Consider the following 24278-nt stretch of genomic DNA (forward strand, 5'->3'; position numbering starts at 1 on the left):
CGTCTGCTCGCCTCAATCGCTCCCCGGCCACCAGTGATCTCATCCTTTCAGCTCCGTTGGCGATGGCTCGTCAGCTTCAGCCTCCTGTCGCGCTCCAAAAACCGCAGTGTTTCTCCTCTTTTCCCTCTTCCTGTCGGAGCTGCCGAGCGGCTCGTGTTGTGCACAGTGAAGCCGTGGTTCTCAGAACGTCTGGAACTTTTTAGCTAACAAAAGCGCTTTCTAAGAAGTCAATCATTTCAACTGATTATGATAGTTTCATACTGTTCAATAGTGAACGAGAAACCCTTAAACCACTTTATTCTCTTTAGATCTCATCTTTCATTAAAGTCAGCCTTTCTTTGTGACCTACAGTATTTTTTAGACTACAAGTTGCACTGGAGTATAAGTCAAAAAAGAATTATAGAAAAATAAGAAAACATATAAAGTTTAAGTGACACCCCTGGCCAAAATATGCAGAAAGCATGACTTCCACTCTGATATATTCTGTTTTTCTTTTTTATGACAGTTTTAAAAATCTTGTAGTTGGATTTACAAAAGAAAAAACTGAAACTGTTCATTAGAACAAATTGTTGAGTAACTTTACAGATACGAACAGTCAGATTATGTTGTCTGTTTTCTAAACTTCAACATGTAATCTAGAACGTCCTTGAAGGTTAGAACTTAAACTCAGAAAATTATTTAAAAAACTGCCAAAAAAAAACAAAGGAATTAAAAGGGTGGAAATTGATTTTAACAGCTTACATCATGACGTTCATGTGAAAGTACATTTACCTTAAGTCACACATGCAAATAGTGTTTTTTATTTACTATAAAACGTCAAGCTACAGTTTTATGTGTTACGCTTTAAGTGTTTTCAGTGCTTCTCAGAGTAACGAACATCAGCGTCATTTTATCCTTTGAAATATGTAACGATTTTTATTACCTGCATTAAAATGCACCGCTGGTTTGGTCATGTGATGCATGGATGTTTATGGACACAATCTGAAGCCTGTTTATGACACGAATCAATAGACTTCTTAAAAAATGCTCATCGTAAATGGAATTGTAAGATTACCCTCAGTAGCTGTGGTACAGTTAGGGTCAAATGCCTTGCTCGAGGGTCCCACAGTAGGGTAAAAAGAGTAAGACACACACTCTGTCCCACCTCAGTTAAATCTGCTTTTATTTTATTGACCTTTCAGACAGATTTCCAGGTGAATAACTTGACATTGCGACACACCACAGATGAGAAAACTATTTAGAGAGGATCTTCTTAAAAATAAAAAGTCTCAGTTGGAATGGATGCCAATGGGGTTTTCACTAGTTCAAGGCATTCAACTTTGTTGAGACGCAGATGCTAAAAAGTTCCTTTAGAGTCGTCTGGTTCAGTTTTAAACACAGCCATGACAGAGGTGAACCAAAGAGTGAAGCAGGTCCAACTGCCTGGAAAATGAACATAGTTCCCAAGAAACCAGGAAGAAAGCCAGCTATTTCTGCTTATCCCCTTTCTATCACATAATAGTGAAAGCCTGTACTTCCTCGCTACACGTCACGTACCCTCTTAAACAGAGTCCCTCTCTTGAGGTTCTGGACCAGGTTTTTCCGGTTTGATCCGCACCAGAGTTCATGTGAGTCTTAGACTTACTAAATGAAGCTGCATATTAGAGGAAAGCTAACCTACTGGTGTGAATGGGCCCAAATTTAACTTGGGAAACTCAAATGTTTCATGAACCAATTTAATGTTGTTGTGTGAATGGTGACCCTGCCTTCACCCAACAGTGTCAGGGACAGGTTCCAGCAACCCCCTGAGCCCAAAAGGGATTCAACGGGTTCAGTAAGTGAATGGATAGAAACTGTGGAGTAAGCAAGGAATGAACAGGCCGCTGTGGCACAGAGGTAAAGCTATCGACCTCTGATCGGAGAATTGGGGTTCAGTTCCGGCCTTACCTGCCCATGGTCCAAGTGTTCTTGGCCAAGACACATACATTGCTCCTGGTGGTGATAGGTTGGTGCCAGAGTCAGACAGCAGAGCTGCCATCAGTGAGTGAATGTGTGTGTGTGTGTGGATGGGACTGTGACTGTACAGCACTTTTGGCCTTCAAAGAAGGTAGAAAAGTGCTATTTATGTATACGCTTTTAACCATATACCATTATGCTTTCCCCTCCCAATGGCTACCCAATGAACTGCCCCTGGCTCTGGTTAGTTTTGTTCTAAAAGAAGCGACAGTCCATTACCCCAAGTGTTCCTGTGGTTAATTCTGACTCAAACTAAGCTTAATGGCTTATCAGAAACATGACAAAATGTCCAGAGGAACTGCGTGTACGAGACAACATGGTGTGACAACATCAAGACGATGCAAAACAGCGTTCTGGAGACTTGGTTAATTTCGTGTTTATGAGACACGTTGACAGGTGGATTGGGTCCTCATAGGAGACAGCAGACAGCAGCCACTGAATATTCGGCATCCGGATGACCTTCTTCCATGCAGTTCATGTCATCGTCAATGTAAATGTATCGCCTGCTTCTTTTTCTGGTTGAAGTAACAAATAAGCAGCTTTGGTGAACCTTTGATGGTTTCATGACAGAAAAATAAGCAATAAAAGCTTTTCATTAGATCAGAGACCGTTATGTGAAAAAAACTCTAATAGTAAGTGCGGCTGCTTCCCGTTTGAGGCAGTTTGAACGGATAGACTTGTCAATCAAACCAGACCCACATATATTCACCACTCTATCCCATTGGTATATCAGGTATGTCTACATGCAGCAACTCAACAAGAAACTGTCAAAGCCCAACAGGTATGTTTTTGTGTCATAAATACATTTGGAAAAAAAACCAAACAAACATAAATCAATGGGATTTCTGTTTAGGAAATCATTGTTTAAAGTATTTCACGCTACTTGACTGCAAACTAGCATGAAGTGACATCCCAGGCTGTATGCTGTCCGTGGGTGGCATCCTATGTCTGCAAAGAAATCACTTTGTTAAGCACAGTGCCTTCAAGCAGCATTCATGCTGCAGGGATTCATTTACTTAAACAGATCCGCTTCTGCATGCCTACATGCATTTCACAGTGTCCCCGCATGGCATCACGTTGCTTCAGTTATGGTTTTAGGATGATCCGAAGAAACCCTGTTAACCCGGCGCTTTGTTTTTCCGCCTGTGACGGGGGATTTTGCGGTGAATTTCACTTTTTGACATCGCCCCTGGAACAAGGTGTGTTTGTGCAAGAGCGCAGATTCAGACGTTTTTCAGAAGTAGGCCAGTTAGGGTTTAGAGCAGAGAGATGTTAGAGATTAAACAGACCTCTGTGGGGAGTAAGACTCCTCTCTTGCAGTTTAAATATAACTCTCCTCTGGGAGAATTTGAGTGTGTGTGTTTTAGGGGGGTAGGCTCAGAGTAAGTGAGTGGATGCGTTGCTCTGCAAAAGAAAAGCGTAGAATCAAGCTTTCACTTATCTGTGTGTGTTGGTGTTGCATGTTGTGGGGACGCTTTATTTACATAATCGCGTTGTGTGAAGTCCATTTCATTTTTGAGGCTGAAGCAGAAGTTTATGTTTTGTAAACAATTCCTTTTGTAGCTTTTTTTTTCTTGTGATGGCGATAGTGGGACAAGAGAGAAACGTATAGCAAAGTCCTCAGAGAGGCATGTCAAAGTGATGTCTTCTTTATCTTTGGCACCATGGGGATAGTTTAATACCGAGGTCTGGCTCCACCATCTGCTTGGGGTCAGTGTGTTGGTGTTTGCAGATATGCGCACGCCTTCATAGATCCATTGGCAGGCGCTTCAAACCATAAAGAAACTCATGTTTAAGTTAATTTCAAAATCTTTTTATTTGACATTTCTTGGACACAAAGACATACATAGTGCAAAGTCACAATGGCAAACAGTAGGACTTGACGGAAATAAAAAAAAATAAAAATAGGAATAAAAATTAAAATACAGCAAACAGCACAGCACCAAAAGAAAAAAGAAAACAAAAACATGAAACAACCCTTACACCCCCCATTCTGTCACTGCCCGCTCTCTTTGGCTGGGTACCAGCACAGTGGCACCGCAAGTTGAGTTAGAAGCCGGTCCATGTTCGACACGGTAATGCACCCAGGTTGCCTCGTTCCCATATCTGCTGAAATGTCTCCAGAAAAGGGCCCCACATCTCCTGAAAGTTCCTGCTCTTATGATTGAGTGAGAACCTAATCTTGTCGAGTTGCAGGCTAGACACGGTATCTGCCAACCAATGCTTGTGAGTCGGGGGGCAGCATCCTTCCACCTAACCAGGACTGCACGTCTGACCAAGAGGGAGACAAAAGACAGAGTTTGCCGTTTTTCTCGGGTTAGAGTCAGCCCCTCTCCAGTGATCCCAAACAGAGCAGTCAGAGGGTTTGGCTGCAGCGAGACTTTAAGTATCCAGGATAAAGTTTGAAACACCTCCAACCAGAACCCGTTGAGGGATGGACAAGACCAGTACATGTGAAGAAGTGTGGCTACCCCAGTTTTACATTTATCACGGGAGGGATTGATATTTGGGTAGATGTGAGATAGTTTAGACTAAGAGATGTGTGACCTGTGTAAAACTTTAAATTAGATTAGACAGTGACAAGCACAAAGAGATGAAGAGTTCACTCGTCTAGATATTAGATTCCAGGCTTCTGGAGATATGGACATGTTCAGATCCCCCTCCCATGCTGTTCTAAGCTGGGCCACACAGCGAGTTTTTAAGGTTTGCCAGCCGGTTGTATAGAACTGAAATAAGTCTCTTGTGGGACGGGTTCAACGAAAGGACGGTCTCAACAGCTGTTTTGTCTGGGACAGTGGCGATGCCCGGCCTGAGAGAGAGAAGATGCTGTCTAATTTGCAGGTATCTGAAAGAATCTGATTTTACAAAACCAAATATTCTGCTAGCTGCTCAAATGAGGCCAGGGTGTTATCCAAAAACAGATCTTTAAATCTTCTAATGCCGTTCTTGTGCCACTCCCGAAAACCCATATAGTGAAGGGATGGTATGAAAAGGTGATTCGAAGCAATAGGGCTTAAGAGTGAGAAATCACAGAGACCATGATGATTCCTAAACTGAACCCATATCCTTAGAGAATGTTTAACCACTGGGTTGCAAATATATGTAATGGAGGGGAGAGAGAGAGAAGAACCCAGCAATGCAGGAAGACAGGTGTTTTCCTCAAGTGAAGGGGGGGGGGGGTCACATCGGTCAGCATAAAATGACCAGAATGGCAATACAGCAAAAAATTGCAGCCGAATAATAGTCGAAAATATGGAAGGGTAAACCCACCGGTGGACTTGGTTTTCCGCAGGTGAACTTTACTAAGACGAGGACGTTTTCCCTGCCAAATGTAGGAGGAGAGGATTGAGTCGAGCTGGTTAAAAAAGGAACCGGGAATAAAAACTAGCAAGGACTGAAATAAATATAAAAATTTGGGCAAGATATTCATCTTTATAGAATTGATCCGGCCCACCAGCGACATAGACAAAGGTGACCACTGTGTCAGTGTTTGTTTTGTCTGGTTCAGTAAGGTAATGAGATTTCTTTATGATCGATATTCCCAAATATGAGAATCTGTGGGGGTTTTTTCACTCTGAAAGGTAGGCTTGAATAGTCCAGAGGGACGCTTGACTATTGATAGGAAAGAGTTCACTTTTGCTGAGGTTCAGTTTGTAACCAGAGTGTTTCCCAAACTGACTGAGCACCGACAGGGCCGAAGTCAGTGAGGTCCCTGGGTTTGAAATAAAAAGCAGAATGTCATCAGCATACAGTGATACTTTATGCTCTAAGAAACTCATGTTTTAACCGTGAGCTACATCTTGTTTTTATGAAATGCTCACCTCGTCGAGAAGTTCACGTGGAGACACGTGTGACACTTCATAAAAGTTTATAAAGTGCTTCAAATCTTTACTTTCAGTTCAATTGATTTATTTTTATTTCTACTGGCTGCTAGGACATTGTATTGATCAAATACTGATCAATGCTTTCTGCGCCACAACTGCAGAACGTCACAGATTCAAAGATTTCCTTTCATTTTCAAAAACACAAAATGAATAGTTTAATAAGTACGGTAAACAGAAAGTGTCAAAGTGAGTTGAAAAGTAAAGTAAAAAAACAAATACAATTATTCACATAAACACAGAAGAATTGAAGAAAAAAGTAAGAAGGCATCAAGGTCTTTAATCGTCATTTTCACCTTTGTGTTGTTCTTGGGACTACCAAAAACTATACATTTTTCTAGATTTATTGATTATTTGTTTTTATTAAACCATATGTTCAGTTTTGATTGTTTGGTTGTTAACCACATCTAACAAATGCAGTATGTTCTCTCCTGCACAGACAAACAAGTGTCATCTGCAAAAACACGTTTAATGTCTGAACCTTACAAATATCATTAACATAAAAAATAAATGTTAGAGTTTAAGTTCCTGACTCTAAAGTGACCAAACAGTATGTGTGTTGTCTTGCTTTGTAAACTGCTCTTATAGGTCTGTAATGACGATCCAAGTATAATCTGATATCTGCTTTCTGTGCCAGTATATATATTTATTTTCGAGATTGCGGATTCACAATCTTTCCAAAAAAAGGAGTATATTGAAACGGGTATATTTAGTATTATCAATTTTTTATTTAAAAAAAGTGTGTTTGTTTGATTGATTGAAACCATATCCTGAATTTACTGAAATAAGCCCTGAAAAATGATTTTGTTTGAGAAATTGTTAAATATGTAAATGTAAAAAATCTTATGAATATGAAATTAAGAATATTACAAAAAATCTCCTGATCCATTATGTGACATCATTCGTCTGCTAGCATCGCCGAGAAGCTGTCTGTAAAAGGTTTGAGTTTTTTTTTGTTTTTTTTACTAAAGATGAAAAAGTCTGTTTGTTAAACATGTCTGTTAGAAACACTTGTCAGTTTAAATGAAAGGACTGTCAGGTTTTATAATTCTTACATTTTTTATTGGTGTCTTCATTTACTGTCTTCTTGTCATCGATCTACTGGAACTGTAGTCAGAAGAATATGAGGATGGAATAAATAAATACGTAAATAAAGGTGTAAATAATGGTGTTTGAATACGTGTTATTACATGTTTATTCATCCAGTAAAAATACATGCATATAGCATACATTCAGAGATATCAAACAGTAAGAATCAGGGTTTGAGCCTTGATCTTGTTTCGTGAAACAAATCAGATGGTCACCTATAAGTAGCAATCCATAGACCAACAATTTAATTTAAATTTATCTCCTTTGCATTCATCTCTTTTTTGATGTGTTGTAATAAAAAAATAAATTAAAAAAACTTGACTTATTTTTTTACCTGTTTTTTAGAGTGTTGGTAGTTTTGGTCACAGACATTAGAAGACTTGGAAACTCAGTGTCGCTCCTTCCTGGCTATAATGACACGCTGACAACACGGCTTGTGTGTTCAGCTGACAGCTAATGAACTAGCTGAGCTTGCAGCTAATCAAACATACAGCCAGACAGCTAACAGAGCAACAAGCTGCATGGGACCAAAGAGGAGCACATGTCTGAAGACATCAACAAAGTAAAGAAGTCCACACTTGGGAATCAAGACATTTGGAATTTAATATTTTTGGGTTTTAGCATGAATCCATGTGTACGGGGGTCCCTCGCCATATCAGGGTTCACCTTCACTGTTTCACTGCTTTTTTATTTAAATACAAGTTTCCTTACTTTGTAGTTTTATTGTCATAACTGTGTTTTGTGTTCCGTTCGGCAGTCAATCTCTTTCGTGTCTTGTCTCCTGTACAGCTTTCTAAATCTACATATGTCTTTGATTGCGAGCAGATCTTTGTTTTCATCCTATAATCCTGGACTTGTTGTTCTATGAAATTTTGAACTTTGAGAGTTTAAACACTAGAGAAAAGTGTGAACATGTTGACGTCTGTGTGAGAAAAGTGAGTAGTGAGGAGTTTTACAGGCATAATTCTACTCCCTCGATAAATGAGGGACGGCTATTTTTCAAGTTTCTGATCTCAGACCTGAGTAACAGAAGCAATCTGTCGGGTTTCCTATCATGATGCACCCACCGCCGAACAGCAAGACTCGTCCACAATTCACTCTGTAGGCTCCCCTGCAGATATTTCTAAAATGACCAGAGAAGTCTCTTTATCACTGTTCAAGCGGTGCATGGAACTGCCAGAAGCTCCGCTGTTTTGGTTGGCGATCATTTCTGACAACAGTTTCCTCACATGTTCGCCCGCTCTAAAACCCATCCGAGCTGTGCCGAACCCACGTTTTGTAATTGGAAGCTGTTTTTTTTGTTTGTTTGTTTTTTTTGCTTGTGTGATTGGTGACTCTCACACGTCTCTGTTTCTAGTGGATGTTGTTGAGTGAAGGAGACAATTTCCCTAAAGAACAACAACCACACATTTTGAATGTAAAGCTTTCCCCCCACCTGCTTTAACATTCTATTGAATGGAGAATGTTGCGACACTTTGCAGAGATAAAAATGAAGAGGCTTGATGTTTTTCTTCAAAATGTCTGTGGAATCGATCAGTACTCTCCAAATCTGAGGGGTGTTATCAAGCTCAGCGACAGGGCTGTTGCTGGGTGTCAGCACAGGTGTCTGCTTTTTTCCATAGTTACACGTCATTTTATTCTCTGAGCTGACTTTAGGTTTGAGTGTCTCTAAGGAGTGAATGAATGGGAAACTGTACACTCTAATAATCAATGCAAACTGCATGCTTTAATTACAAAATCACTTTTTCAATGTCTCTTTTATGATTAATAATAAATGTTTTAGGCAAAATAGGCCTTTTTGTGTCAAGGTGATAAATATTTTTATAGATTTTTGCTGCTAATTTTCCTTTCTTGCACTTAAGCGGAGCGTTAATACTTGTGACCTGCATTTCCATTCATGTGAGATGCAGAATAGCTGGAGCGGTCAAAATTCTTCTGCTGAGACCAGTTTGTCTAAGTAACATATTTCTGTGCCTCTGACGCTTAGCCTGGGGGTCCGGGTGTAAAGTATCAGCCTGGAAGTGTCACGTGCACCCGTTTTTGGGGGTTGACCCGTACGGGTGTTTCGGGTTTTTGGGGTTGTGCGGGCTCGGGGAGGGTCGTAGAGAGGAGTGGCTGCACTTTTAGCAGGTGTGTCTCGCAGTTCCTTTGAGGCTCTTGCAGCCACCTTAAAAGATGTAATGAAAATGGAACGTACCATTGCTGTGCGTCTGGTAGGGCTGGACGATATGAGGAAAACCTGTGACTTGCGATGTTAGTGATCAATATTCCAATCACGACATAACTTGCGATACATGAACAAATAGCAAAACAACCAAAAACATAATTTTCATGTCGATGCAACAATTTTAATTTAAATAAGAGTCAAAGTAACTTAAATTATACTCCAAATGACCCTCGTCTACATAGGATGCAAACCTCTAACATAAAACGGCTCAATCTGATTGTTCAACAACGTGAACGAGCCCGTCCGATCGGTCAAATGCATAAAGGGATTTATTTGATTCGTGAAATACTTCAAGCAACCATAAGATCATTTTGGCACATTTACAGCTACCATTTATTGCCATTGTTGACGTCTTTTGCTATATACATATTGCACTGCTTGATATCGTGAGAACGATAAATTTGCGATATATTGTGCAGGCCTAGCGTCTGGCAAGTGTATCGTGAAGTTTTTGTTGGGATATAAAGTTAGTTATGACATACGGATGATGCTGTCGGACGGCGTCTTTGTACTGTATTCTAGTCATGGGTAAAGTGTGATGTTCCTTCCTGACTCCGTGCACATTCTGCACTCATAGGGTGTGCACGTGAGACGAAAGTGTCTGTAGGATGCCAACACAAACTAAGGTCTGATTGTCTAACAGCCAGGCTGCACCCAAGGATTTTGGGGGTGTTGAAAGAAATGAAAACCTGTATGAGTTGCCTGCATCTCACCAACTTCCCCCTGAGTTTACCCTAATGTGTTGTTAGAAGTGTTGCTTATACAACCTGCGACCTGTTGCTCGCAACATCTTTGTGAAAAAAACAAAATGCACGATGAACATTTGTTTCCTCTAAGGGCTCACCGACCAGTGGACGCCCTGGTTGTTACATCCGGATCCCCTGCGTGCCCTGTACAGACAGTCCTAAGGCTGTGACAGAGGGCTGTGGCCTTCACCCTAAACATGCTGCATCCACCCCCCCCCCCCCCCCCACACCCCCCCCACCCCCAACCCTGAGCTCGTCGTGCAACTGACCTGAATGTCGACTCCGGCCCTGATATGAGAATACCAGTCCTTCAGCAGCAGAAGTCCTTCTTGGTCTCTCCTTGTCCGTCCAAAGCTCCATTTGCTCTCATCATTGCCCCTTCCCATCATTTCCCTCACACAAGTGGGTGACGGATGTGGGTGCCTCCGGAGAACTTACAGTCGCCCAGTTGCTGCTTCTACTGTCTTCCATTTGTGCATAAGGACATTTTAGGAACTCTTGCATAGATTCATAAAGACAAGTGTCCTTTTTATTCTCAGTCCTCACATTTGGACACAAACGGGTGCAGTGGACATATTGTTTTCTCCTCCAGGAGTCCAGAGCCCTCACACATACACACACACACACACACATTTCCGCTCACTTCTAGTGTAATGTAATCACCTGGGCTCTCCATGGCTGCTAACCTAATAAAGCTGACAGGCTCCAACACACATGTGCACACACAAACAAACACACACATCTTCCAGAGTGACCTGTAATACGTTCACTTCCCTTCCCATTACCAGCCTGCACCGAAGCTGCAGTTCCTGCTGCAGCTGCTGCCCGTTGCGCCCGCGTATGGCCCCAGACGGGAGTCGCCGTGCCAGGGAGGAGCCGCGGAGCGAGATCATGGCCGAGGGACCCGCAGACGCTGCTGCAGCTGGTCTTTTAAACACCATCAAAGCACAAAGGAGATCAAATTAAGTTTTGTTCTGGTCAGGAAGCTGCTGCACGTGCGCTTTGGTCTGCCCCGGCGCTTCAGCGGGTGACCAGGTGCTGCAGCTGAAGCTGCTCCTCTGAGCGCCATCTGCCCCTCACCTCGGCAACTGTTGCCGGGTACCTGCTCGCCTCTCCTTCCCTCCACGCCTCATCACCTCCTGGCTCCATCTCGATTTTTCTCCCAAAACAAGATTCATGCACGAATATTCTTCTTTGTCTGGATTCTTTCTCACGTAATGAGATTTGTAACTCTGAGCTTTACTGGCAGGACGTTTATTTCAGCCCCGATGCCCCATCCTTTGCTCATTTTGTCCTCATTCTCCTTGTTCTCTTCTGTGACATTATTATTTAAGTTGTGTTTTCTTCAGGCAGATCATGTCTGCAGCCCCCCCGCGCACACTATTCCACCCAAATCTTCCATTCTCCTCGCCTTGTTCCTCCTCTGGTTCATCTGTCGTTGCGTGGACATGAGTCAGGGCCCCCCCGCTCTACAGAAGCAGAGAAGCAATGGAAGAGTTGAAAAAGGGAAAAAAAAGAGTTTAAAGAGGGTGGTGGTGGTGGGAGGGGGGGTGTTTAGAAAGAAGGGAATAAAAGCGGAAGAGCGGGTTGGGGGGAGAGGGAGAGATCGTAGATCAGAACCGTCATGATTGAGCCATCTGCTGAGAGGAGACCAGCGAGACTTACACACACGCGCACACACACAGACCTGTATGCACACATGTGATCTCAAAGATCACCACTGCCACCTGTTGGCCCCTTCTGTGCACTGCACCCTTGCCCTCCTGCATGGTCCGATTGCTCGGATGCTGTCCAGGCACAAAAACACCAACCATAGATGAGACACGTACCTCTGAACATCGATCTGTCTGGTTTGGCCGTCCGGTGAGCCATTCGTGGGCTTTCAATTCTGTTTTCTCAACGGGGTGCCTGCCTTTGTGTTCTAGTATACCAGGGTTATCTCCATCTAACTTCTCCCTAAGAAGAGCAGACTCACACTTCGGATTATGAGGCTCTTTCGAAACATACCGAGGATGTTGCCAAAGCATCAAGCCGACCTTTTGATTCGATTCTGTAATCCTGCTTTTGGGTATTTGCCTGCAGTTGCACACTAGCACTTTCTGTATGATTGTGTGTGTTGTTGTTGGTTTTTTTTTGCATGTTCTCACATTCTTTATAGATCTGGAACATTCATTCTTCCTCTTTTAGAGCTTTCTCTTTTTCCATCGCTGCCGGGCCTAAACGATGCCCACTCTCGTTCAGCTGTCTGGCCTTTAATAAATCCATAAAGTCTCTGCTCTCATTGGCCAGAGCAGGACATGTCATCCTATTAGCGATTAGCATACGGCTGAGTGGAGAGGGAAGTGCTCTTTATATGCTAATGAGGAGACGCAGCGAGGACGAGCCAGTGGCTTGTTGGGAGGACCGGCCTGATCTGCCAAGTCTTGAAGCAAACGCGGATGGTTTCTGTCTCCGCTGATGACAAACGTCAGAGCAATGAGTGCGGCTAAAAACTCCTGTGATGGAAACCAGCAGCACAGACGTTTTTACTGTTTAAGATCATTCTGTGAAGTCATTAATTTGGCTTTTATGTTCTTAGACATGTTCCTACAGAAACATGAAGATGAGCTTTGAATGTTTCCTTCTTAAGAAAAGATTTTCTACCGTAAGTTTGTGTCTTTTTAGGGCTTGTTTGTGGTCAAGCAGGTATATTGATTCCTGAAATCTCATTGGGTGTGAAGGATTGTGGGTATTTAACCCATAAAGAGTATACTGCTCTCTAAATGGAAGATGTGTAAGTGATCCGCACTTCCTTTCACTTCATATCAAATCACTGACACACTCACTCATGAGGGAGCAGATGTACCACCTAACGCAATCCAGTGAAGGCAACACATCAAATGTTGTTTTTAATGACACGGAGACAGATTTATTCCTGTCCTTTTTATCCAAAATCTGTATCAGATTATGAGATTCTGTATCAGATTTCTTCTCTTGAAAAATCCCCCCCAAAAACGTCTAAAACGTACTAAATTTAACCACAAAATATTCACAACAGTTGAACCGTATCCCAAAACACCAGAAGTTTCAATTATTTAAAACTTAATTTGTACTCAGTAGCAAAATGAGCTGTAATACAAAAAAAAGACTTGTATAAATTGACTTCTATTAAACTAACTTCTGAGACTTTCTGTTGAGAATCTCCTGACTGTCAGAACAGAAAGTGTGATGTTTTTTTAGCATCTTACTCATCACCTCTACTTTAAAATTCCAGTTGCTCTGATTTATCTAATTCATAATTCATTGTTTTCAGATAAAAACGCGTGTTTGGGTTTTTTCTGTACTAAACAGAGAAAAAGCTCCTTTCACCTGTGCTACTCTGATATGCGGAGGTGACCCAAAACCAACCAACAGTCCGTCTGACCCGCTGCCTTTTCCTCTCATTATTTTCTAGGACCAAAGTATGGGAGGAATGTCACGACCGCCCGGTGCCATCCCACCTCCCCACCCTGCAGGGGGTGTCGCCACTGGTGTGGGACCCAACCAGGGGTCAGGACCGCCCCCTGGCTACCTGGCCAACCAGCAGCAGGCAGCTATGATGAAGAAGATGGCCATGGAGCAGGGGAAGAGGGCGCAGATGCAGATGATGGAGCAGCATAGGAAGCAGCAGCTGCTGGCCGAGCAGGTGAGTTCGGGAGCTCACAGAGAGCTGGGGTGATGGCAGCAGCAGCAGCAGGTCTGTGGGATTCGTATGCCACGCATCAAATCATGATGAGAGTCTGCACCCATCCGTCTGTGTCTGCAGCTCTGACAACAGCAGCTAATCCTCCGCTCGTCCTCACTGCTGTCTGGTTGCATGTTTAATTACCCGCAAACAGCCCCCTCTTCAGCATTTCCTTTTCATCTCTGGCCCGTGTGAACGTGCACGTGTGTTCGGCACACGCTGCCTGCTGTGATAATGCCGTGTTCCTGCTTTATTTCCCTCTTTGTGAAGAATTCAAGTGTTAAGGAGTTCTGAACTCTCAAGTCACCACCCACTACATGGCTTTTAATTGGAGCTGTTAAAACACACTGACGTAGGTATTTAGGCGCCTGTCCTTCTGGTGTTTGGTGTGTTTAGTCATAAATCTTTCTTTAAAGCAGCTTTTTGTCATTGCGAACTCCCTGGATCTGTTTCGTCCCTTCTGGAATCTGTATCGTTTCATAAAAAAGTACAAGTTGGGAGTATTGTAGATGCTAATTTATTAATACTCTAGTTTTTACGTTTCGATTTAGACTATAAAATGCCACTGAAAATTCATTAGGTGGCCGCACAGCAGCATTTGTAATCAGGAGGCGCCAGTTGCAATTTTACACGCCGCGCGGCGGCTGCAGAGGTTTTAAGAAAAAGTCTCAAGTTTACGTTGACTTGACAATTTTTTTCCTACATCGGTCAGTGGCCCAGGCACGTTTTGAGGTCATGCGGTGGCAGTCCAGTTACAGGTGGGTGGCAGGAACGACAATTGACTGATGAGAGGATCTCTGATGATCCGCTGATGATCCACCACCCCTGTGCTGCCGTCCCACTGCCACCGTCCGATTGTTAGAAATCTTATGATAGCAGCCCGGCTGCTTAACGAGGACCGGGGATGCCAACCTGGCGATCCAGGCCACCTTGGGTCCTGCATATAGATGGGGAGACGGCATTGATGCTCTTCATCCGATGAAGACTCCTGCTGTGGTTGGACCGCTTGGACCTTCGTGTTCTTGAGCGCTGGGGCTTTGTAAATCGACAAGGTTATAACATGTGCTAAAAATCTGAGTTGCAAATGACCATGACTATGCACGGCGGCCATCAGTATCAAGTGCCACCAGCGGCCGTCCGGAGACATTTGCACATCGTTCAATCAGATCTGCCGCCGCCCTGTGGCCACCCAACTGTTGCCCGCTTTTGTAATGGCGTCATCCCCACCTGACTGCCGCCATCTACCTTCACGACCACCCAAACGATTTTCAAAAATATAGGCGGCGGAATAAAAACCTGAAGATTCTGCCGGTGCCTCTCCATCACGCGGTGGTGGTTGTGTTTGTAGCATCAAGGAGCCCACTGTGATTTTTACTTGCGTACTTTATTCTGGCTCAACGATTCTGTGTTTGTCATCAAATTCCACAAAAGAAGGCAAAGCTGTCACAGCTAGTTTTTCTACGTACTCGTACATCTGACACCAACATTTGCCTGAGCTCCAAGCAAGTAAACATCTGTTTCAATAGTCTGAAACACCTGCGTCGCGCTGACTTCAACATCTGTTTAGACTTCATCCCACAGCTGTTTTCACTGTCCTTACATTTTCAATCCCCGTAGTTTCACCCAAACATTTGCCTTTACCACAAGTCTGTTGAGTATGTTACCAGTAACATCTATCTACCTGTACTTGTACTGAATCCTAAATTTAAATATTTGTCACAGTAGTTATTAGAAAATATAGATTCATCTCATCCTAATAAATCCAAAATCGGTTTCTCCTCAGCTGTGAACAAAACAAAAACTGTTCCAAATTACCTCAGAAAGTTTTACCAACTTTAATTAGCAGTAAAAAAAAATATGGAATAAAAACACTTTTATCAAATGAGCAATATTACGTATGCCTCTCTCTTAGTTATAATGTCAGAAAAACAATCCCCTCCCTGATTTGACCCATTAAATTAGTACAAATTCTGGCAAAAAAAAGCTTAGATTTTAGCCAACACCTTTTTGTTTCATATTTTTATAGGTACTTGTAAATAATTAAAATAAAAGGATAAAGAGCTATAAAAATATTCAGGTCCAGGCTGTAATGTTCAGTAGCAGCCTTTTGATTCTTTCTTTTCTCCGTTTCCACCACTGCAAATTTCAGGCCGTTTTATGGCTTATTCACAACTGCCCCTACAGGTGAATACGGGCTGTCCGCTTTTGGGGGAAAAACAAGCAAACCCGGACGGGGCACACAGGTAGCCCGTACTAAATATCAAAGTCGTAGATCGCTTGGTGAGGCCGTAGAGCCAAACTGTTCATGCACATTTTTTCTGCGGGCAACAGGTTGTAGCGATCACTTAAGGGTTGTTTCATCTTCCCATCTCAACTCTGCACATTGGATCCTTTAGTGCTGTTCAAGCTGCAGGTGCGCGCTCCCTGCACGCCCCTTGCTTGCAGCCTGTCTGTCGGAAATAAACAGAGTTTAGTTTGGGTGGGCATCCTGCAGGCACTTGCACACATGCCATGCGTGCAAGCAGCTGTTGGGACAAGTCAGTAAGGGGGCAGTACTCGCACCTTACTAACGACTAGAGTTTAAGGGCACCATACCACAGCATCACCTGTATGTCATATTTTCTGCAAACATGTAACATGCATCCTTTAAAAAGGCACCCATGTGAGTTACGCCTTAACAGTCGGAAACATGACCTTGTATTTGACTCCTGACTGCTAAGCAGAGAGGTTGGTGTTTGTCTCAGTACCTGTGAGATTCTCAGCTAACAAAAGGAAGCCAAATCATAAATCCTCCACCACCATGCCCTGGTCACAACATTTTTCTTCACCATGACTAAAGATCATCTTTAGATGTATGCACCTGAAAAGCTTGATAAAGAAATCTCCTGGTTTTTAGTGGGCTCGGTCATTCCAAACGTATCATCCAAAAAGTTGCTTCCAGAGAAGAGTTTCTCCTCGTCCTCTCCAAGTAACCCATTCAAATCGTATCCATCAGAAGCCGAGTAATCTCGATAATTGATGATAACTCGAGCCCTAAGAAGACACAACACAACTACACTATTTTTTGAACACATTCCTGGGTCGGACATGCAGGAGCACCTCCTGCTGAGATGTTTGCCATCTTAAATGTCTCCTGCTGCTGAATGATCGTCCTTAGTGAAGAATAAGAAACTTCAAACTGTTTGGAAATAGTCACAAAGCCCTTCATGGTTCAGTGGACGGCAGCATTTGCTCCTCAGAGATGATTGCTGATGTCTTGCTTTATTGAGGATGTGTTTACACAGCAGATGTTTGCTTTCTGATCCTGTAAGCCATGACTTGTTTGTTAAATAAATCACAAACAATATTGTACTTTGCCAGAAGTTGTTTAGGCTGTGAGAGATAGTTAGATGGACCTGAGGATATATAATCTGATGAATTGATTGAGGGAGTTGGTTTTATGGCTTATTTGTTTTTCTTGTCAGTTTGGTTTTTATGCATTCTGGCAGTCAGATGATTCCATTAAAAACTGCATTTTTTTTTAGGTCCAGAGACAACATGATTGATGTAAAAAAAAAAGAAAGAAAGAAAGAAAGAAGCCCCTTTGACCAATCTGCATCTGTTTGCTTCTTTAGCTTCAGCAACAACATCATCTCCCCAGACAGATGGGCCAAGGCCAGAGGAATTCCTACCCCCAAGTCAATCAGTACCAAGGTGAGACACCCAAACATCTCTCTATCTGCATCCAAAAAAGAACAAACTCCAAGTAAAGAGCTGCAACAGAGCTGAATTAGGATGGTGGAGTACCAGAACCCGTTTCCTCTCTCATTCACAAACAGTTTTCTATGCAAACAGCCCTCTGATGCCAAACCTCATCCTCACTGTCAGTCGAAGTCGGATGTGTTTCATGTGGCACCCACATGCTCTTCACTCCATTTCCCTTCTCCTGCCCTATCCCTCGCTCTCTCCGGAGGAATAAATGAATGTCCCCGCTCAGCCTGTTACCACAGCAACTTGTCTGTCCTGGATCCCCCAGAGTTCCAGCAGAGTCAGTGAGATGGATGAGAGGAGGGGTGCTGGAGAGAGGAGAATAGAGGCAGCTGGGGGTGGACTAACAACAGAAAGAAGAGGTAGAGTTAGTTGGTAGAGAGTGAGGTTGGGACTAAAGACAGGAGGAGTTGAGTGGGTGATGGGATGATGGAGGAGGGACGTTAACGCTAGAGCCATTTATAGCCCTCAGAATCTGTCTGCAGGTCTAAGAGTGCATGCGGAGAGGAAGAAGAAGCTTCTGCATGAAAGTTTGTCAGAAAAATAACTCAGTTAATGCAGCTCCCTGCCTCTTCTGCATCCATGGTTGATCTAGTTCCACCTGAATTTGCTGCTTGTAGAATGTGTTTAGCATCTCACTTTGAGTATGTGATCGCTACTACATTTCCACTCCAAGCGGTGAGGTAATGTATGGTAGACTGATGTCAGAAGTGGCTTTGTTACAGGATTTAAACCGGTCTTGCAAGACTTCTCAACTCCATTTCATACACAAGTCTAATAGGAGAACAAAGACAATGATATGTTGGCGCTTGAGTTTGTGTCTTTGTAGTGAGGCTGAAAAGGAAACCTCATTTTGGATTTTATTGCTTTTTTTTAGGGTCTGTATCGGCGCTTCGGCAGGTTTTGTTGAGCTGAGTCGGTAGTTGTTCTCCAGTCAGAAGGCTTAAAGGCCGATTTACACTGCAACTACGTACATTTTGCGCATTTTCCACGTATGAAATTTAGGTCTTTTGTGAAACGTGCATGATATTCATGCATGCTTCTTGTGTTTGCCATTCGTCGCTGTGCACAGATCTCCACCAAGGGTTTATCTTTACATGAATTTTGTTTCCATCTGTTCAAAATTTTTAGACTTAGTCTGTGCATATTTTACGTAGTTAATATGCAATAAATACCAAAATCCTACACAATTGTACATGATTTTTGCGAATGCAGACGCAAATTTGTGGCTTTCCATGGCTGTTCCACATATGTCCACATATATAACAGACTTTTCACGCATTTACCACTGATGTATACGTTTTATATCGCTAATGCGGCGCGTGGTTTATTTGTTCTTCTTCTGTGGTTTTACCATGGTTAACTCGTGATACATCTGTCAAAATTTAACGGAAAGACCACAACTTTACTCACTTTTTCCTATGTAGATTCACGTCTGACCAATTTTCATCCGTGCATTATGCGCAAAATGTAGGTAGTGGCTGTGTGACACGGCCTTTAGGTCTCATCCCTTCTTTTTAGTTTAACATCAAAGCCCACATTTGCCCCAGAGTGCTGAGGTGTGAACTGCACATTATGTATTTTTCTATATAAAAAGCACCAAGAGCATGCAGTTAATGGGTAATTGGATAACATTTGACATTTAATTTCAGCCTTGCAGTAAGCAAAAAATGCTAAAACCCACTAGGACATTTTTAACTTTTGCTCGACGCAAGACTTGTTCATTTCAGTTCCTCACATTCTTTTGTTTTTCAATTTTCCAATTTAGGGCCTGCCCAAGATCTGGCATCCAGGAACCAACCCCTCCAGAGCATTCGGGCTGCACACCTCCTACAGCAGCAGCGACAGCAGCAGCAAATGGTCCAGATGAGTTCTGTTCAGGGCCCGGGGGGCTCCGTTGGACCTCAGTCTGAAATGGGACTACCTTATGGCACCCAGGGATCTAACCAGAGTTCCCTGTATGGGCTCAACCCGTCCATGAGCCAAATGATACACCAGCAGCAGCAGCATCAGAGCCAAAGCGTCCAAGCCTCTATGGGTCTTCCACAGCACAATCCTGTGGGGCCTCCTCGGCAGGCAGGTGCAGGTCCTGGGGTGGGAGGCATGCCTGGAGGCCCCGGGGGTGGTGCTCCTGGATATGGAGGGCCAGGCATGTTAATAAACTCTATGACGCAGCAGCCCCTTAAAGGCCCTCCTAATGCCAAAGCTCAAGCTCAAAGACTGCAAAGCATGCTGGGTGGTGGAGGGATTGCGGGCGGTGGCTGGTCGCAACAGCAAGGACAGAGTCTTCAGGCCATGGGGGGAGCAGTAGGAAGGACTACAGGGGGAGGAGGCGGAGACGTGGTGGGATTCAGTTCTGCCCAGGGTTATGGAATGCAGCCTAATCAACCCCCTCGCATGGCCAAGCAACACTTTCCGGGCCCCGGACAGGCACTGAGCCAGGGCATGGACCCCAGGGTGGGAAACCCAGCTGCGGGGATGGGGGGACCAATGATGGGCCCTCACATGGGTGGACAGCCCAGGACCAACCAGCCCCGACCTATGGTCATGAACCAAGGAATGAACCAAGGAATGATGGGGCAGGGAATGGCTTCAATGGGGGGGTTTGGGCCGGGTCCTGGAGGGCCAGGAATGGGGGCGGGGGGGGGAGGCGGCGGACCTTACGGACCCGTAGGAGTTGGGGTTGGAGGTCAGTCACAGGGCTACCAGAGGACTGCCAACCAGGACATGTCATCGTATGGATACGGGGGCGGGTCCTCAGACGGGGTAGCGTTTGGTTTGGGGGACGGCTCGGGGGTGGAGCTAGACTCCAGCGACGGTTGGATGGAACAGTTGTTCCCGAATCAATAGCCAATGAGAACAGTTTTAGCAGAAAGACTGGACACACGTTTAAAGAGAAAATGACCGTATGGACAGACATGGTTTCGATTTGTTCTCCCAGAGGAAGATTCTGAACTGGTTGTGTTGTTTTGTGTGTTTGTATGTGTGTGTGTGTGAGAGAGGAAAAAGCTGTCAATGTCTTGTGTGTAATAATGAAAACCCAATATAGAGATTAATAGGTGTATTTCATTGCTATCCCCCCCCCGATTGAAATGAATTTCCTCCTGCAGCAGAGTTTGAAACGGAGCCCCACTTAGAGCGCAGAGCGTCGAGGCGGATTGAAAAGTGCCGACTGGTGACGGGGGAGGCAAGCTCGTTCCCAAGACAGCAATTCATTTGTGTTTGTGCCACCCAGCTCAGCGCTCCACACCTCTCAACTATGTGAGGAGCTGAGGGGAGTAGACAGCACCGCCACTGCTCCCATTTCCTCTCAGATTTGTGCCCCTCCATATAACCCCCCCCCCAACACTCCTCACTTTCTAATTCTCTTTCCCATCCTCCCTCTAGAGACTCATCCACCACTTTCGACGCTCTTTTTCGGTTCAAATTGTGCACATCACAGCAGAACAAATAATTTCCTCTCTTGTGCAACATAAGTGCACTCTGTCCGCCGATGCTTTTGCTTGAAAACAGGACCCGGGTGGCATTTGGTGGAGGGGCAGGGGGTTATTTTCCCTGCATTGTGTCTCTTTGGATGATGAGTGTGCATCTGGAGGGACACAAAAGATGTAAAAAGCAAAAAAAAAAAGGTTTGAGTGTGTGTGGAGGGAGGGGCAGCTAAAACCAGTGCTTTGATTGAAAAGGCATAACCAAGCATGTGGAAGACAACAAAACAACAAACAAGCATCAACCTGGGAGAATGTGCGGATGTTTGAGTGGCAGCTAGGAGAGCTAACGTCACGTCTGTGGGACGCAAGCCACGTCGCAAAACGATTGCTGCGCACCGAATGTATTCAAGCACCACAAGTGGCTTCTTCTTTTAAAGAAAACAAGGTTTTTGTTGGTTGCTGTTGTTACTCTACAGTAATGCTGATTGTTTGTTTTTTTTGTCGGAGTAAATAGTAAAAAAAAAAAAAAAAAAAGTCAGGTCGTGTCTTTTGAGAATTTGTTTGTCCTTCCATCACAGCGCAGTCTTTCTTTGCATCGTAGCTCCTCCTGTTGCAGCTGAGAAGGGCTTTACTGAAAGACTTGACCCCCATCCAGAACTTAAGGGCCGATTTATACTTCATAGCCCTTTGCAAACGCGCGGCTAGCAAGGCTATCGGAAGGGATTCGCCCCAATCGCTGCAAACTGGAGATGGATATTATTTCCTTCTGACTCAGTTCCAAAAACATTAAAGAAACACAACATTTTCCCTGCATATTTACTTTCTAAGACAACTATGACTATATTCCATTAAGATGTGGAGCAGGTGGCAAATCTTTTCAAATTCAACTTTTTGTAAAAATATATACGGTAATTTGGCATGTCGATGCTTTTAGAAAACTGATGTACCACCTACCTTGTCTTGTCTGCTCCATTAATTAACCACAAACGTATTTATATAGATGTAAGCATCTCAAGAAAAACTTTGCATAAAAAGCAGAATCTGAAAGATCCATAAATATCACTATTTAATGTACATCATCAGGCTTGGAAAGTATAAACTGTGCTCAGAAGTTTTAGGCAATTGTCGCAGACAGTCGCAAGCGAAACCGGCCGACCTTAGTATGAACCAGACCGCACAATTGCGGTAGGGACGCAATGCGTTTAATGCAATAGCCATGAAGTATAAACTGGCCTTTAGAAGGAAAAAAATGAACTGCTAAGCTTGGAGTTTCATGAGAAAGCCCAGCTGATTAGGCCTAAATAATCAGTTTCCCCTGAAGTGGGCTCCTCTGCCTGAACAAACCTGTGGGCTTTCATTCACCCTGTGGGAGCTGTCCACTCCTTTGCCCTCATGTCTGAGTAACGCATGTGTCAAATAGGTTTAAGCACAATTGTACTTGTGGACATATTTCCATCTCTGTCTTGTAATCTCGAGTAAAAGAAGTGTGACGGCGTGTCTGTAATTGTTTTTGCATTTCAGCTCTTTTTCCAGGATGTAATCAACAAAACCAAAAGGCCTTCTTCTCTGTAAACTAGCTCTTTGCACCATCTGTTTTCATGCTTGTTGATGTCGTCGTAATCCAACCCTTTAAACTAGCTCTGATCCCCGCATCCGTCGTCCTGAGGCTCTGTGTTTGTCAGGTTGGGGTGGAGCAGACGTTCTCCGTCTCACTGTGAGAACTCTCAACGTTGAGGCCGGACCGTAGCCAGGTTTTTTTTTCTCTTTGAAGCGGGTAAACTGGACTAGTAATCCAAATCCAGTTTACCTGAATGACCTCTCTGACTGTTGCAGAGTAAAGGAACTCGTCCCGTCACGCTTTGATTCAGGCAGCCTCGCGTTCGTGTGGCTAACCCCCCCCAAAGTGTTAGTCCATCCGTAAAAGTATGGGATTCCTTTCCTTCCTTCCTGGGACCAAGTCTGTAGACAGCATTTCAACAGAAAAAATAGTTGTTATTGATGTTCTTTGTTTATTTTAGTTTAGTTTTTTCTTTTTTTTTTTTTACTGGTGCTGACATACATGTGATTATGAGGAAAAAGTATATAAAAGATGGCTATTTGTAAATATGTTTTTACAGGTTTAAATACATCAAATATTACAGTCTCTACTCTGTAAAGAATTTACTGTTTGTTGAAAAATAGAGAAGTATTTTTATTTGTAAGTTTTTCGTTTCACTTTTAACCCATCTGAACTATGCCATTGCACTTCAGAAAATGTCTTACTACTAATTTGTATTGTAAACCTCCTCTGTGTTTTATGGGATTTTTGTTTTGAAGTTTTTTGTTTGAGCTTTTGCTCGGTTCTCAAGCAGTGCTTCTTTGTTTTTGTTTTTCTGTACAGAATATGAAATGTTAACAAAAGACAATTACAAAAGGACTTTTTTGGTTGTTGTTTTTGAAAGGATACAATAAAGAGAGAATGTTCTCGCTGATCATATCAAATGAAAGGTTCTGCTTGTGGTTGGGTTCTTTCAGTCGCATCATTTTTCTATGTGGATGCTCACTAGGACTGCACTTTCTTCTGGCAATAACAAAAATAAGGTCAGTATCGTCTGCATAAAAAAAATCAAAGAAACCAGCTTTTCTTGAGTAAACACAGGGAGTCCCAACACTTAGCCCTGGGGTACCCCTGTGGAGAGGTGATTGTAGTAGCAACACTTTGGTTTGTTTTTTAACCACTGGAGCTTGTTGACATTTCAACTACTATAATTCTTCAACCATTTAAGTAATTAACATAATTCCAGTGGACTCTGAAGAACAGCAGCCCTGCACCATTATCCTACACTTTACATTATTAGTGTTGCATATGGGTGCGATATGAAATGCCACGTTTTCTCATGACAGAATCCGTCGAATCGCATTATTTCGTTAATGGTCGAAGTGTTACGGCATGGTGAAGAGCATTTGATATATTTAGGTGTTGCCGGCGACAGCTCCAGTTTTAAAACTCTCAACCGTGACTTGGAGACTTTAGATTTGTTCAAAAAACTGCTAAACAACAAAGTACCGGGTTTTTTTTTCTTGGGACATTTTCTTTGGGGCTTTTTCGATACCAGTTGAAAGCTGTTCTGTGTCGAAATAATTGTTATGCTACCTTTGAACTAAATAGAATGGTTTGCATTGATTTATGCAGAAAATTCCTACATTTATAGGATAACATCATAGCATTTTGGCACATATTTAGCATTCGTTTCTAAGGAAAAGCTTGGCTTTATTCATGCAACAAAAGTTTCAAGTGCAGGAGAGAAAGTCTGGAGAAACCATCCTTTTAGAAAGTTTTCATTTCCTTTCATGGTTGCTGTGACAAACTGAGCTCCCAAAAGGACTTTTAGGAAGTGGTGCTGCAACCCCCCCACCACTTTTGTGTTTACATAAATGCTACCAAGGACCTCCGGTCTTTTTGTTTTGTTCTTTAATCAAGTT

General features: G+C 43.2%; 1 protein-coding gene across 1 annotated transcript in view; it reads left to right on the forward strand.

The window, feature by feature from the left end:
* The window catches only part of maml3 (mastermind like transcriptional coactivator 3), a 136615-nt gene extending 113313 nt beyond the window's left edge, over positions 1 to 23302 (forward strand). The window contains exons 4-6 of the mRNA XM_023954746.1: positions 13372 to 13602; positions 17256 to 17334; positions 19157 to 23302. Coding sequence (XP_023810514.1) covers positions 13372 to 13602; positions 17256 to 17334; positions 19157 to 20238 — 1392 coding nt within the window. The 3' untranslated portion in view covers positions 20239 to 23302. The remainder of the gene's footprint in view (positions 1 to 13371; positions 13603 to 17255; positions 17335 to 19156) is intronic.
* Positions 23303 to 24278: the final 976 nt, after the last annotated feature.

Source organism: Oryzias latipes, chromosome 1 (genome assembly GCF_002234675.1).
Source record: "Oryzias latipes chromosome 1, ASM223467v1".
Taxonomy (NCBI): domain Eukaryota; kingdom Metazoa; phylum Chordata; class Actinopteri; order Beloniformes; family Adrianichthyidae; genus Oryzias; species Oryzias latipes.